Source organism: Impatiens glandulifera, chromosome 6, assembly GCF_907164915.1.
Source record: "Impatiens glandulifera chromosome 6, dImpGla2.1, whole genome shotgun sequence".
Classification (NCBI taxonomy): Eukaryota; Viridiplantae; Streptophyta; class Magnoliopsida; order Ericales; family Balsaminaceae; genus Impatiens; species Impatiens glandulifera.
The window spans coordinates 682,568-694,674 of NC_061867.1; the positions used below are offsets into that span (position 1 = coordinate 682,568).

General features: G+C 26.2%; 2 protein-coding genes across 2 annotated transcripts; both read right to left on the reverse strand.

The window, feature by feature from the left end:
* Positions 1 to 1,534: 1,534 nt before the first annotated feature.
* LOC124941542 (serine carboxypeptidase II-2-like) lies at positions 1,535 to 3,829 on the reverse strand. The gene is made up of 9 exons (XM_047481882.1): positions 3,445 to 3,829; positions 3,265 to 3,372; positions 3,084 to 3,179; positions 2,911 to 3,003; positions 2,719 to 2,804; positions 2,146 to 2,528; positions 1,954 to 2,046; positions 1,760 to 1,865; positions 1,535 to 1,660 (listed from the first exon to the last, which is right to left on the reverse strand). Exons 1-9 carry the CDS (start codon positions 3,827 to 3,829, stop codon positions 1,535 to 1,537), a joined length of 1,476 nt encoding a protein of 491 aa, XP_047337838.1.
* Positions 3,830 to 7,773: 3,944 nt separating this feature from the next.
* On the reverse strand, positions 7,774 to 10,276 carry LOC124941543 (serine carboxypeptidase 1-like). The gene is made up of 9 exons (XM_047481883.1): positions 9,877 to 10,276; positions 9,690 to 9,797; positions 9,501 to 9,596; positions 9,332 to 9,424; positions 9,111 to 9,196; positions 8,430 to 8,803; positions 8,245 to 8,337; positions 8,047 to 8,158; positions 7,774 to 7,950 (listed from the first exon to the last, which is right to left on the reverse strand). Exons 1-9 carry the CDS (start codon positions 10,274 to 10,276, stop codon positions 7,825 to 7,827), a joined length of 1,488 nt encoding a protein of 495 aa, XP_047337839.1. The 3' UTR covers positions 7,774 to 7,824.
* Positions 10,277 to 12,107: the final 1,831 nt, after the last annotated feature.

Below are 12,107 nucleotides of genomic sequence, written 5' to 3' on the forward strand. Positions count from 1 at the left end.
CAAAAGACTTAATTTTATAAAAGTGTCCACCAAAGATAAGCAAGTTAGGAATTATAGAAGGTCGGCATTGTGAAGAGAGATCAATTTGACAAAGAAAATGAATGTGTCGCATGTTACCCTAGACCAGTTATACGGAAAGGAGTCTGAAGTGTCTCAATAGAAGCACAATTGAGGTTGAAAAGAGACAATTTTGCTTGTTGAAGGTAAAGCCCTTCCTTAATCAATGAGAAAAATAATGTTTGTGTCGTGTCAAATCGTATTTGTGTCGTGATTAAGAGAGCACTTATGAAACAAAAAAATCTTAGCTGCCATGTTTGGTGATTGGTATTACTAGTTTTGGATGAAGTCTAAATTCTTCTCCCTCAAATGCTATTATTTTAAAGGAATGGGATCAAAGGATACTGGGGGAAGTGGAGGCAAACATATGGAAGAATGAATATATTATTAGTTTTAAAAATAATATTATTACCTCATAGTATTTACAAATTAATTATTTCTATTATGTAACTTCTCTTTAGTTTTCCACATTGTATCAAAGTTATATGATACATTTATTATCTACCACTTCATTGGTTAGTAGTTGCTATAGCAATCAATAAACTTTCATTACTCAAAATTATTTTTTCACGGAGACATTTTGTATTGTCTTATTTTTAATTATTCTACACGTCATGGCAAGACACACTATTTACTGTCACGAATGTAAGATTTGTATTGATCACATTCTTTTTCTTTTTCATTGTTAAATGAATCCACCATGATTCTTTACATTTCCATCAACAATTTTAAACGATAACTATTTTGTCATTTAGTAAGGCACTCAAGGAAATTGACTTCGCAAAAGTTCAATTTTTGATATAGTCAATCTAAGAAACCAAAAGGAACTACGTGTATTTCAAATTGACTTTTTTCTTGGTGAATACTACACAATTTGGATTTTCAATAAAATTCTTTATAACAATCATCACTCTACAATGAAGGGATGTCCCGAATAAAATCACTATAAGATAGATTTAGACCGTTGAGTTTCAATTTTTGCAATTCAAGTGATATTGCTCTCTAAAAGTCGAGATAATTTGATATGACAAACTTCCACTATCCTTTATAATTTGTCCCAATAAAAAAATTATTTGACAAATTAAGCTCGTAGAGATATTAAACTTCCACTTCAAATCTTGAAATGCCAAATGAATATTACCCTTAAAGATTATTTTGTGATTATTAAATTTTAAACAAAATTAAATTTTAAAATATTTTTTAATTATATATATAAACAAATTTAATAATATTTTTCGCTTAAAACTCTGTTGTACTCCACTTATTTCTCAATCATTTAAATGATCTCAACATAATTCATTTTTGTAAGTGACAATCTTTTGTTTTCAAATCGAAAAACTTGAATTTGAATTCTTAATATCTTAAGAGAAACAAATATAAGTAAAATTTTAAATTCATCAATAATAATTGGTTTATTAGTTATCTATTGAATGAAAATGATGTACCATAATCAATTTCTCAACAATGTTCACATTAACTAATATCCTAAAAACTTCTCGAACAAAGAATAAATGCGACCGGCTTGAAATTGAGGCACTTGATGCCCAGCGCCTCGAACTGTCGCGAATGTGAGACCTTTATAGACCACCTTATATCCACCCACCTATTATTACCAACCACATAGAAAATTATTAATCATATGCATGACAAATACAAACAAATATTGTAAATTACTTCACTGTTTGTAAATATTCTAAATTACTTCATTATCTTCTATCCAAGGATGCCATGGTTTTATCACTTCAAGGTTGAGAGCATCAAGAGAGTAACGAGTCGAAGTCACTGAAACCACTGAATCCGCATCACCACTAATTAACCATGTTAACAAAAATAGAGTTAAAATCACGATAAAATCAAATTTCAAAACATAAGATATTTTTGGTCAAAAATATTTACCTGTAAATGAGTATTTTAATATGGGTATCAATGAGCCTATGGTATGTACTAAACATTGAATCTGTATAATCTGTCCAATTATAGGATGGAGTACTGCATGTGACAAACATAGGTTATGAACAAATCACAAATGTAAACATTAAAATCAACAATTAATAATAGTAAAAAAAACAAAAAATTGATGAAACTTGCCTGCATAATACCCAAGAAGTTGGCTTGGCATGGAGAGCTTTTTGTACATAAGGAAGATTAAGATAAGAATCAACATAATGGTCCACACATTGATCATAAGTGCCTTGTTTTGGTGTTGGTGGTGACACTGGTAATGTCGCGTTTTTCGGAATATGACATGTTAGAGCATAAATAGAGTAAAGGTCGATATTACCACTTTCGTTATATGCTTTGTCCTGGAGATTACTACATTTCAAATAATCTTTCTTTGAACTAAAATGAGGAGACTTGAAGCAGTATTTCATGATCAAACTGTGTGTCTCGTCTGAAAGAAGAGCGTGAGACCAAAGATAGTCGTATGTGCCTTTTTCATCTGTGAAATGGTTTATATCCGGATTTCCAATCTGATTAAAGATATAAGTGGCCACAAATTAATGTATATGTTTCTTAAAATCAAATACTCTCAATAAATCTATGTCGAGAGTGTTATTTGAATTTGACATAAGAATTTGGGGGCCTATTTTATTATATTTTGTTCGATAAAAATGAATGTTAATGTACATTATATAGAAACTAATCAAAATAATTTCTTACCATAATTCCCTTGAGTCGGATGATTTGTTTACCAGCTTTCTCATTCTTGTATCTAATTAAATCTGCCAATTGTGGTGCATAAACTCCTATGGGCAAAACATTGATTAGTTTTTTTTATTTGTTGTAATAATTGTTTTGAAACGTTTTCAAATTGATTTTCTAAAAACTAAACCATTAAATTAAGTTAATTACCTGCATAACTTTCTCCAGTAATGTAGAAATCTCGATCCTTGTACTCAGGAAACCTTTCGAACCATTTTAACAGAAAAGCGTATGCATCTCGAGCTATATAAATAACACGATTAATTATAGATTAACAAAGTCTCATTTAAGAATTAATTTATCACTTGTACAAATTATTCAACCTGTGTTTCGATCTCCCAAGTTATTGTAATCTGATGTATCGTTCGAGTAAGAAAATCCCACACTTGTCGGAGATTCCAAAAACAACATATTCGCGGCTGCATCATTAAAAAAATGCTAGATTTGTGAGAAATAAAACTTAATTTTCTTTCAAAATCAATCAGAAAAACAAAAAAAAAAGACCTTTGTTCCATGAATAAGGCCTTATGAAGAGGGTTTTCCCATCTGGATTAACACCAAATGGTCCAAGTTCTTGCATTGCACCATACCCTAATGATGAACAACCAGGACCTGCAATGTTTTTATTTTAATTAATTAACATAATACATGTACCAATTTTAATTATTTCAATATATATAGTACCTCCATTGAGCCATAGAACAAGAGGTTTTTGAGTAGGAAAATGAACCGCTTCGGCAAAGTAATAAAATAGGTGACGCCCTTTCAATTGATCAACTTTAACATATCCAGCGTACTGCTCGAATGATACGGGTATTTGTTGCCCAGGAAGCCCAATATCTTCGTAAAATATGCGATCATGTTCCTTTTCTCCAACATCATGTAAGTTGCTTGTCTCTTCAAAATTTTCATTGTCCCAAATTGTTGGATCCCATTCCTTCTCGATTGAGGTTTGTTTCGCGAAAAATTTTGCTCTTCTCAATTTCCTTAGTCGTCTTGTCTGTTCATTAGAAGCATGGCTCAATGTAAACAAAAGAATAATAAGAGTAATGCGAGAAATTAGCTTCATCTCCGTGAACATGGCTAAGTTTTTTTTTCTTTTTCTTTGAATGTATATATATATTGTATTTAGTATATACTTAGGAGTTCATATATATTGTATAGATTTTTTTCCATGTTAGGAATATAATTAAATACTATTAATTTGTTTTTTATAAGTTGTAATAATAATATTTGTTTCCTTTTCCATATGAATAAAAACGGATAATTTGGTAACTTATTTAGATTTGTAAATATTATTTAATATTCCATAAAAACCATATTGGACCGTAATGGGCTGGTTAATCTAAGTCTTGTTGTCAGGGGTAATGTTGGTAATTCCTCATTTAATTAATCTATATGTACTATATAGAATATATTAGTAATATTAGGTTCATTATAATAACGGATGTTATTAATCTATCATTTTAAAATTATTTTAATTATAAACTCTGATTAACCCATTCATTTATATATATATATATATATATATATATATATATATATATATATATATATATATCCATTTCTCATGGACAAAATGCCTCCAAACTTATAAAGAGGTTCTGAATTGAGTCAAGTTGTCTGACGACTTTTATGTCTACATTCCTTTTTATTTAAATTTTTTTTTAAAAAGAATTGCCATAATGGTCAACAAGCTTCACCACCATAATACAAATTTGAAATTTTTTTGTTATTAATTTATTTTATTTAAAATTTAATTTTCTTAACTTAATATTTTTTAATAACACTTTCTTTGTTGGTCAAAATAAAAGATATTTTTATTATATTAAATATATATATATATATAAATATTAATAACAAAATATATATATTTATATTTTAATAACACTTTTTTTACCGGTCAAAATAAAAGGTATTTTTATTATATTAAATTAATAAATAAATAAATATAAATATTAATAACAAAATATATATTTATATTTTAATAACACTTTTTTTACCGGTCAAAATAAAAAGTATTTTTATTATATTAAATTAATAAATAAATATATATAAATATTAATAACAAAATATATATATTTATATTTTAATAACACTTTCTTTATCGGTCAAAATAAAAGGTATTTTTATTATATTAAATAAATATATATATATATATATATATTTAATAATACTTTCTTTGTCGGTCAAAATAAAAGATATTTTTATTATATTAAATATATATATATATATATATATATATGAATATTAATAACAAAATATATATATTTATATTTTAATAACAGTTTCTTTACCGGTCAAAATAAAAGATATTCTTTATTATATTAAATATATATATATATATATATGGAAAGAATATTAATTTTACACATCAACTTGTAAGAATGTGTCAAATTTACTTATTAAGTATCAAAATTTCATTTATATGTATGAACTTGTCAAAAAGTGTCAAATATATTTAAAATAACAGAAATGTTAAACGGTGTTAAAATTTTTGTCACATGTAATATCCACATATTTTTTATTTTTTTAAATTGACATTACTTTGATTATAATTTATTCAAACAAAACATTAAAATCTTTTCTTATTTATTTTCTCTTTCTTTACCCTCACAACTTACCATTTTCTTTAAATATTTCTCTCTTCATTTCTTCGTCTATGAGTAATTTTATTAATTTTATTACCTTGATTCGACATTGTCCGCTAATGACGACAATGATTTAGGGTTCGACTAATGAAGATTTTGGCCACAACGTCTATGATTTAGGAATCGGCCAACAAAAACTTCCACCAACGATGATGACTATTTAAAGTTAAGTTATGGAGCATTTGGAGGTTAGAAGAATGTAAAAATCCAAAAGAATTTGAGTTAATCAAAGAGAGAAAAATTAGAAAAAAAATGGAGAGTTGTGGAGGGATGAGAGAGAAAGTAAAAATAAGTTTTGTTTAAATGGAAAAAAATAATGGAAAAATAATTAAAATAATGTCAATTTAAAAAAATAAAAAATATATGGATATTACATGTGGCAAAAATTTTAACACCGTTTAACATTTTTGTTATTTTAAATATATTTGACATTTTTTGACAAATTCATACATATAAATAGAATTTTGATACTTAATAAGTAAATTTGACACCTTCCTACAACTTGGTGTGTAAAATTGACATTCTTCCCATATATATATTAATAACACTTTCTTTGCCTTTGCCAGTCAAAATAAAAGATATTTTTATTATATTAAATATATATATATATATATATATATGATATAATTAAAAAATTGTTTAAATCGTATAAACAAATCATTAATATTAAATTTTTTACATTATATCTCAAAAAGAAAAAGATATATATATATGATTTTTTTTCTTCTAATATATATTTTGTTTGATATTTGTATCATATTAAAATTCAAAGGACGCAATTGTAACGTCATAAATCGGATAAACAAATTATTAATAAACTTTAGTTCAACAACTTGCCATCATATTAAAAAAAAATGTCTGAATATTCTGTATTTAGGAAGTGAGTATTAGTAGATTATTTTAATTAAAATAGTTTTCATATTTAATTTATTTAAAATAAATGTATTTAAATCTATTATTTGATTGATAACAAAAAAAAAATGGGATTAACAATTTACCAGTATATACTATTTGAGTAGCAAATGACATAAATTATCTTAAATTAATAACTTAAGTTACACAAATATTTAAATACCTTAATTTATTATAGATCATATTAAAGATATTATGTAACAATAGTATTACTGTAAATAATAAAGAGATTTATTGACTGCAAAAGAATATTGTTTTAGTTTCTATAGTGATAAGATTTACCCCGGAATTATAACATCCAATTTTGAATAATTTTAGCTTTATGATTTGAATTTGATATTTAATTCATGTCAAGTTGTTAACATTTCATTATTTATTTACTACCTAAAGATATAATTGTTCTAATTTTGAATAACTCGAGCTTTTTCTCTATAGTTGGTTAATATGTCTAACATCGTGTAACTATTAAAAATAACAAGAGTTTGTTTATAAGATTTACCACTCACAATAACATCTAATTTTGGCTAACTCAAACTTGGTGCTTTAATTCGAGATGCTTATACCATTCTCATCAATTCATGTTAAATTGGTTAATATGTCACAATTTTATTATTAAAGACATGGCCGTCTCATTCATTTTTTTGGGCCTAAATTTTGAATTTAAAAACAATATTGTAGAGATGGAGAGCGAGTAGAAAGAAATATAAAACCTAAATTTTTTTTTATAGTACTGCATAAAATTTTTAAGTCACTATTGAGAGAATGATTTTAAAAAAAGAACCGAGTAGAAAGAAACATAAAACTTAATTATTATTTTTATATAGTACTAAATAATTTCTAATATTGAATAACTCAAACTTTGTGTTAAGAATTCGGAATTATTTTGTGATTCCATTGACTAAAAGATATAATAGTTTGTACAATGGTATGATTTAATACTTGACAATAACTTCTAATCTTGAATATATAAAATTATGTGATTTAAATTTGGAACAATTTTGTTATTACATGGCGTATTATTCCAATTATTTTTAGTAGGGTCTTTATGACTAAATAAATTATTACTCTTCTTTTATATGATGAAAATTGACTTGGTGCTTTATATTTTTGGGTAATATGTTATACCTTTAAATAAATATACATATTTGTAAAATTATAAATACTCTCTCATTACTATTTCCTTTTAGGCCACCAAAGGTTTGGCTTAGGGCCCTATATCCTCGATTAATCTCTAATATCTTTATTAAAAATATAAAATGACATATTTGTAACATTATAATTATAATCGATCCCCACTGGTTAGATTGGAAATTTGGTTGCTCAGTTCGATTGAACATCTTAATAATAATGTATATCGATCAAATTAATTGTTGTTTATTCAAACATAAAAGAAACAAGATGAAGGTACATTCGATCCCTAATTTCTTAAGAGAGAAAAAAAAAATCATTAATAATAATTGATATATAATTGGTTTATTAATCAAGTTCCCAACACACCCATCTAATGTCCTAAAAACTCGGTGAATACAAAAAAGGCACGGCCAGCTTGAAATTGCGGCACTTGATGTCCAGCGTCTCGAATTGTCTTAAATGTGAGACCTTCATAGACCACCTTATAGCCACCAACCTATCAATTATCATACAAAACAAAAACCATTGATTAATTTGATGAAAATTACATATAACAAAATGATTCTCATGCATGTACAATATTGTAAATTACATCTTTGTTCTTATAGTCCATCCACGGTTGCCACGGCTGAACCACTTTGAGATTGAGTGCAGCGAGAGAGTAACGTGTGGACGTCACAGAAACTATTGAATCTGTATCTCCACTAGACACATTAAAAGTAAAACGATTAAAATTGAAATTTTAAATCAAAACATTATGATTACATTGTAGAGTGAAATAAAATGTTACCTGTAAATGTGTATTTTAATTTTGGAATTAATGAGCCTAGGGTATACTTGAAGCATTGTTCTTGTATAATCTTTCCAATTTTTGCTATAAGAACTGCATTGGACAAACAAGAATGGTCGTGAATAATATTGTAAACATCGACTCGCAATAATATATAAATAGTAAAAAAGATTCATCGAACTAGCCTGCACAAATCCCATTTAGTTGGCTTGACATGGAGAGCTTTTTGTACATGAGGAAGATTAAGATACGAAAGAGCGTATTTATTGACGCATGGATCATAACCTCCTTGTTTCGGTGTTGGTGGTGACACGGGCAATGTTGCATTTTCTGGAATACGACATAATGGAGCATAAATGGCATAAGGATCAATATCCCCACCTTCATCGTCTCCTTTAGTCTTGATATCGCTACATTCCGAGGAATTCAAATTCGAAGAATTCTCAAAGCAGTTTTTCATGATCAACTTATGTGTTTCGTCTGAAAGAAGACCGTGAGACCAAACATAATCATATGTGCCTTTTTGGTCTGTGAAATCATTTATATCTGGATTGCCCATCTGAATATATAAGTAGAACACTTAATGAATATGTTCATTAAAATAAATTGATAAAAATGAATTTAACAAAAAAAACACCTATTTAAAAATAAATATATCTCATTTTGATCCTTAGACTTCATATAGCTAGGGTTTCTATTAATATGCATGGCCTTAATTTCTCAGACTCCATAGTGTATTTGATCTTCAACAATAATTTTATTTTTATTTTTTTGGCTATTTTGATATATTTTATTTGATAAAAAATAATATTTATTATAAAAAAAAAATGAAATATATATAGACATTAATCAAAATATTTTCTAACCATAATTCCCTTGAGTTTGATGATCGGTTTGCCAGCTTTATAATTCTCGTGTAGAATTAAATCTGCCAATTGTGGGATATAGATTCCTGTAGGCAAGAAAATTATTATTATTTATATTTTCTAAAATTATTTTAAAAAATTTATAATAATAACTGTTTAAAAACATATTGAAAATCAAATTTTAAAAATAAACCATTAAACTACTATTTAAATTAAGTTACCTGCATAGCTTTCTCCGACCAAATAAAAATCTCGATTCTTGTACTCAGGAAACCTTTTCAACCATTTTAATAGAAATTTGTATGTATCTCGAGCTACATAAATAACATATTAAATATAAATTAATATAGTCTTACTTAAACAACTTAATCCTTTTATAATATTATGAACCTGTATTTTGATCTCCCAAATTATCGTAATCTGATGTATCGTTGGAATAAGAAAATCCTACGCTCGTTGGAGATTCGAGAAACAACATGTTTGCAGCTTCATCATAGATTGTTGATAAAAAGTTAAATTTGTAAGTAAAAAACTTATAATTTTCTTTAAAATACAAACACAAAAAGGAAGGAAAAATACCTTTGTTCCATGAATAGGGCCTTGAGAAGAGAGTTTTCCCATCTGGGTTAACTCCAAATGGTCCAAGTTCTTGCAAGGCACCATACCCAAATGATGAACAACCAGGACCTACAATTTTATTTAATTCATTTAAAAATGTAACAATTTTCATATAAGTGAATTCATTTCAAAATGATATATATATTACCTCCATTGAACCATAAAACAAGTGGTTTTGTATCACGTAAATGATCCGCCTCAGCAAAATAATAAAATAGGTGTCGTCCTTTTGATTTATCAATTTTAACATATCCAGCGTATTGCTCGAATGATGCTGGTTTTGGCTGCCCAGGAAGCCCATGACCATTATAAGTTATGCGATCATGTTCCTTTTCCCCAACATCAACATCGTGTATGTTGCTCATTTCTTCTAATTGTTCATTGTCCCATATTGTTGGATCCCAGCCGCTCTCACTTGAGGTGTGACTTGCGAAAACTTTTGCATTTCTTGGAACCCTGAGTCTAGCGACTTGGTGGATCGAAGCTGCATAGGTCACAGTGATCGAAAGAATAATGAGAGTGAGGAGAGAAATTAGCTTCTTCCCCATGGAGATGGTTAAGTTGTTCATTTGGTGTTGGCTTGGATGTATATATAATACAAATTACTTAGGAGGAGAATTTATTCAATGTAAGCAATATAATTAATTACTATTGTTTAATCAAAAGTTACTTTTTAAAAGTATAATAGTGTACACATTTTATTCTCTTAGACCTCACTTTATAACTAAACTTAAACTTGACTACTTCTATTTAATAAGAAATTAAAATGGATCAAACATTCTCTCAAATTAATTATTTGACGAGAATTGAGTTGTCAAAATAGTTTTTTTTTTAATCAAAATATAATTCTTTTTCAGAATGTCTAATTTGAAGTTAGAAAAAATAATGTTTTAATAACAATTTTTAATTATTAATATAGTAATACATGAAATTTTAAATATATTTAATCATCACAAATAATCTAATAATTTCGATTTTCAAATTTTACACTTAGAGTTTAAGGTTGAATGGTAAATAATAGAAAATGAAGCCTTTTGATTTAAAAAAGAAAAATAGAATAAAGACAACGAATCCACATATTTACAAAATAGTTGAAAAAGACACTTGTGCACAATTGTTAGTCAAAATTAGTAATTGTTCTCTTATTTATCTTTCATAATAACTATTTTTTTAAATGATAAATATATATTAAAATAAATAAAAGTCACCAAATATGAAAATAAGAAAAAAATTGTAAACAAATTATTCAAAAAGTTATCGAGCTCGTTAATCTTTTAAAAAATAAATAACTTCCCAACTATCCAAAACGAATATCAGAGAACGTTATAATAATAGTATTATGTATAACACGACTAAGATAAAGCTGAATGCTTTCTCTCAAAATGAAGAGAACGTTATAATAATAGTATTATGTATAACACGACTAAGATAAAGCTGAATGCTTTCTCTCAAAATGAAGATAAAGCTGGATGCTTTCTCTCAAAATGACTTAATTATTTATTAAATTATTGATTAGTTTAAAATGAATTATTAGGCAACTTCTATTAAAGAAACTTATATATATAATATAGAAATTTTCTTAAATTCTCTTTACTAAGTTTAATAATTATCATTATTTATTAGAGAAATATTTTAACGCATCTCGTTCATGTCTAAGTCATTTTAAGATAATATCGTCCTTTAATACCCGAGTTGAATATCATCTATTTACTATATCTCTTATTATATTATAATCATATATTGAAAGATAGAATATTGATATTACAAATAATTAAAAATAAAAGAAAAAATAATACAAGAATATACAAAAACAAATATAAAAAATAGATATTGAATCTCCCAAATTTGGTCTAAGCATATATAAACAAAATCCATAGAATTAGGAACATCTCTAATAACATAGCGTGCAAAAACTTTTATTAAAAAAAAATAGGATTATTTTTATTAAAATTTCATAATATTTTAAAAATAAGGATAATATTAATATATTAGTTGACTACTAATTAGCTAAGGATTAACAATTCATTAGTATATATTATTTGAGCCATAAAAATATCTTTAAAAAACTTAATGGAGGAATTTGATAAGTTTCAATTGAAAACAATATTTAAATACCTTTATTATAGATCATATAATAAAATAATATTACTGTAATTAATAAAGAGATTTATTGACTTCAAAATATTGTTATAATATTTTTTTTGTCTTGTATTGATTTGGCTTTTTCTTTTTTCTTTTGGGGAAGATTGTAAAAGGATTTCTAGAGCTAAAAGTAAAAAAAAAAATGATACAAATGCATACATGAGAAAAGTGAACATTTTCTATGAAATTAGCCGTAAATTGAATAGCAAAGTTGGAAAATAAAAATTATTGACATAA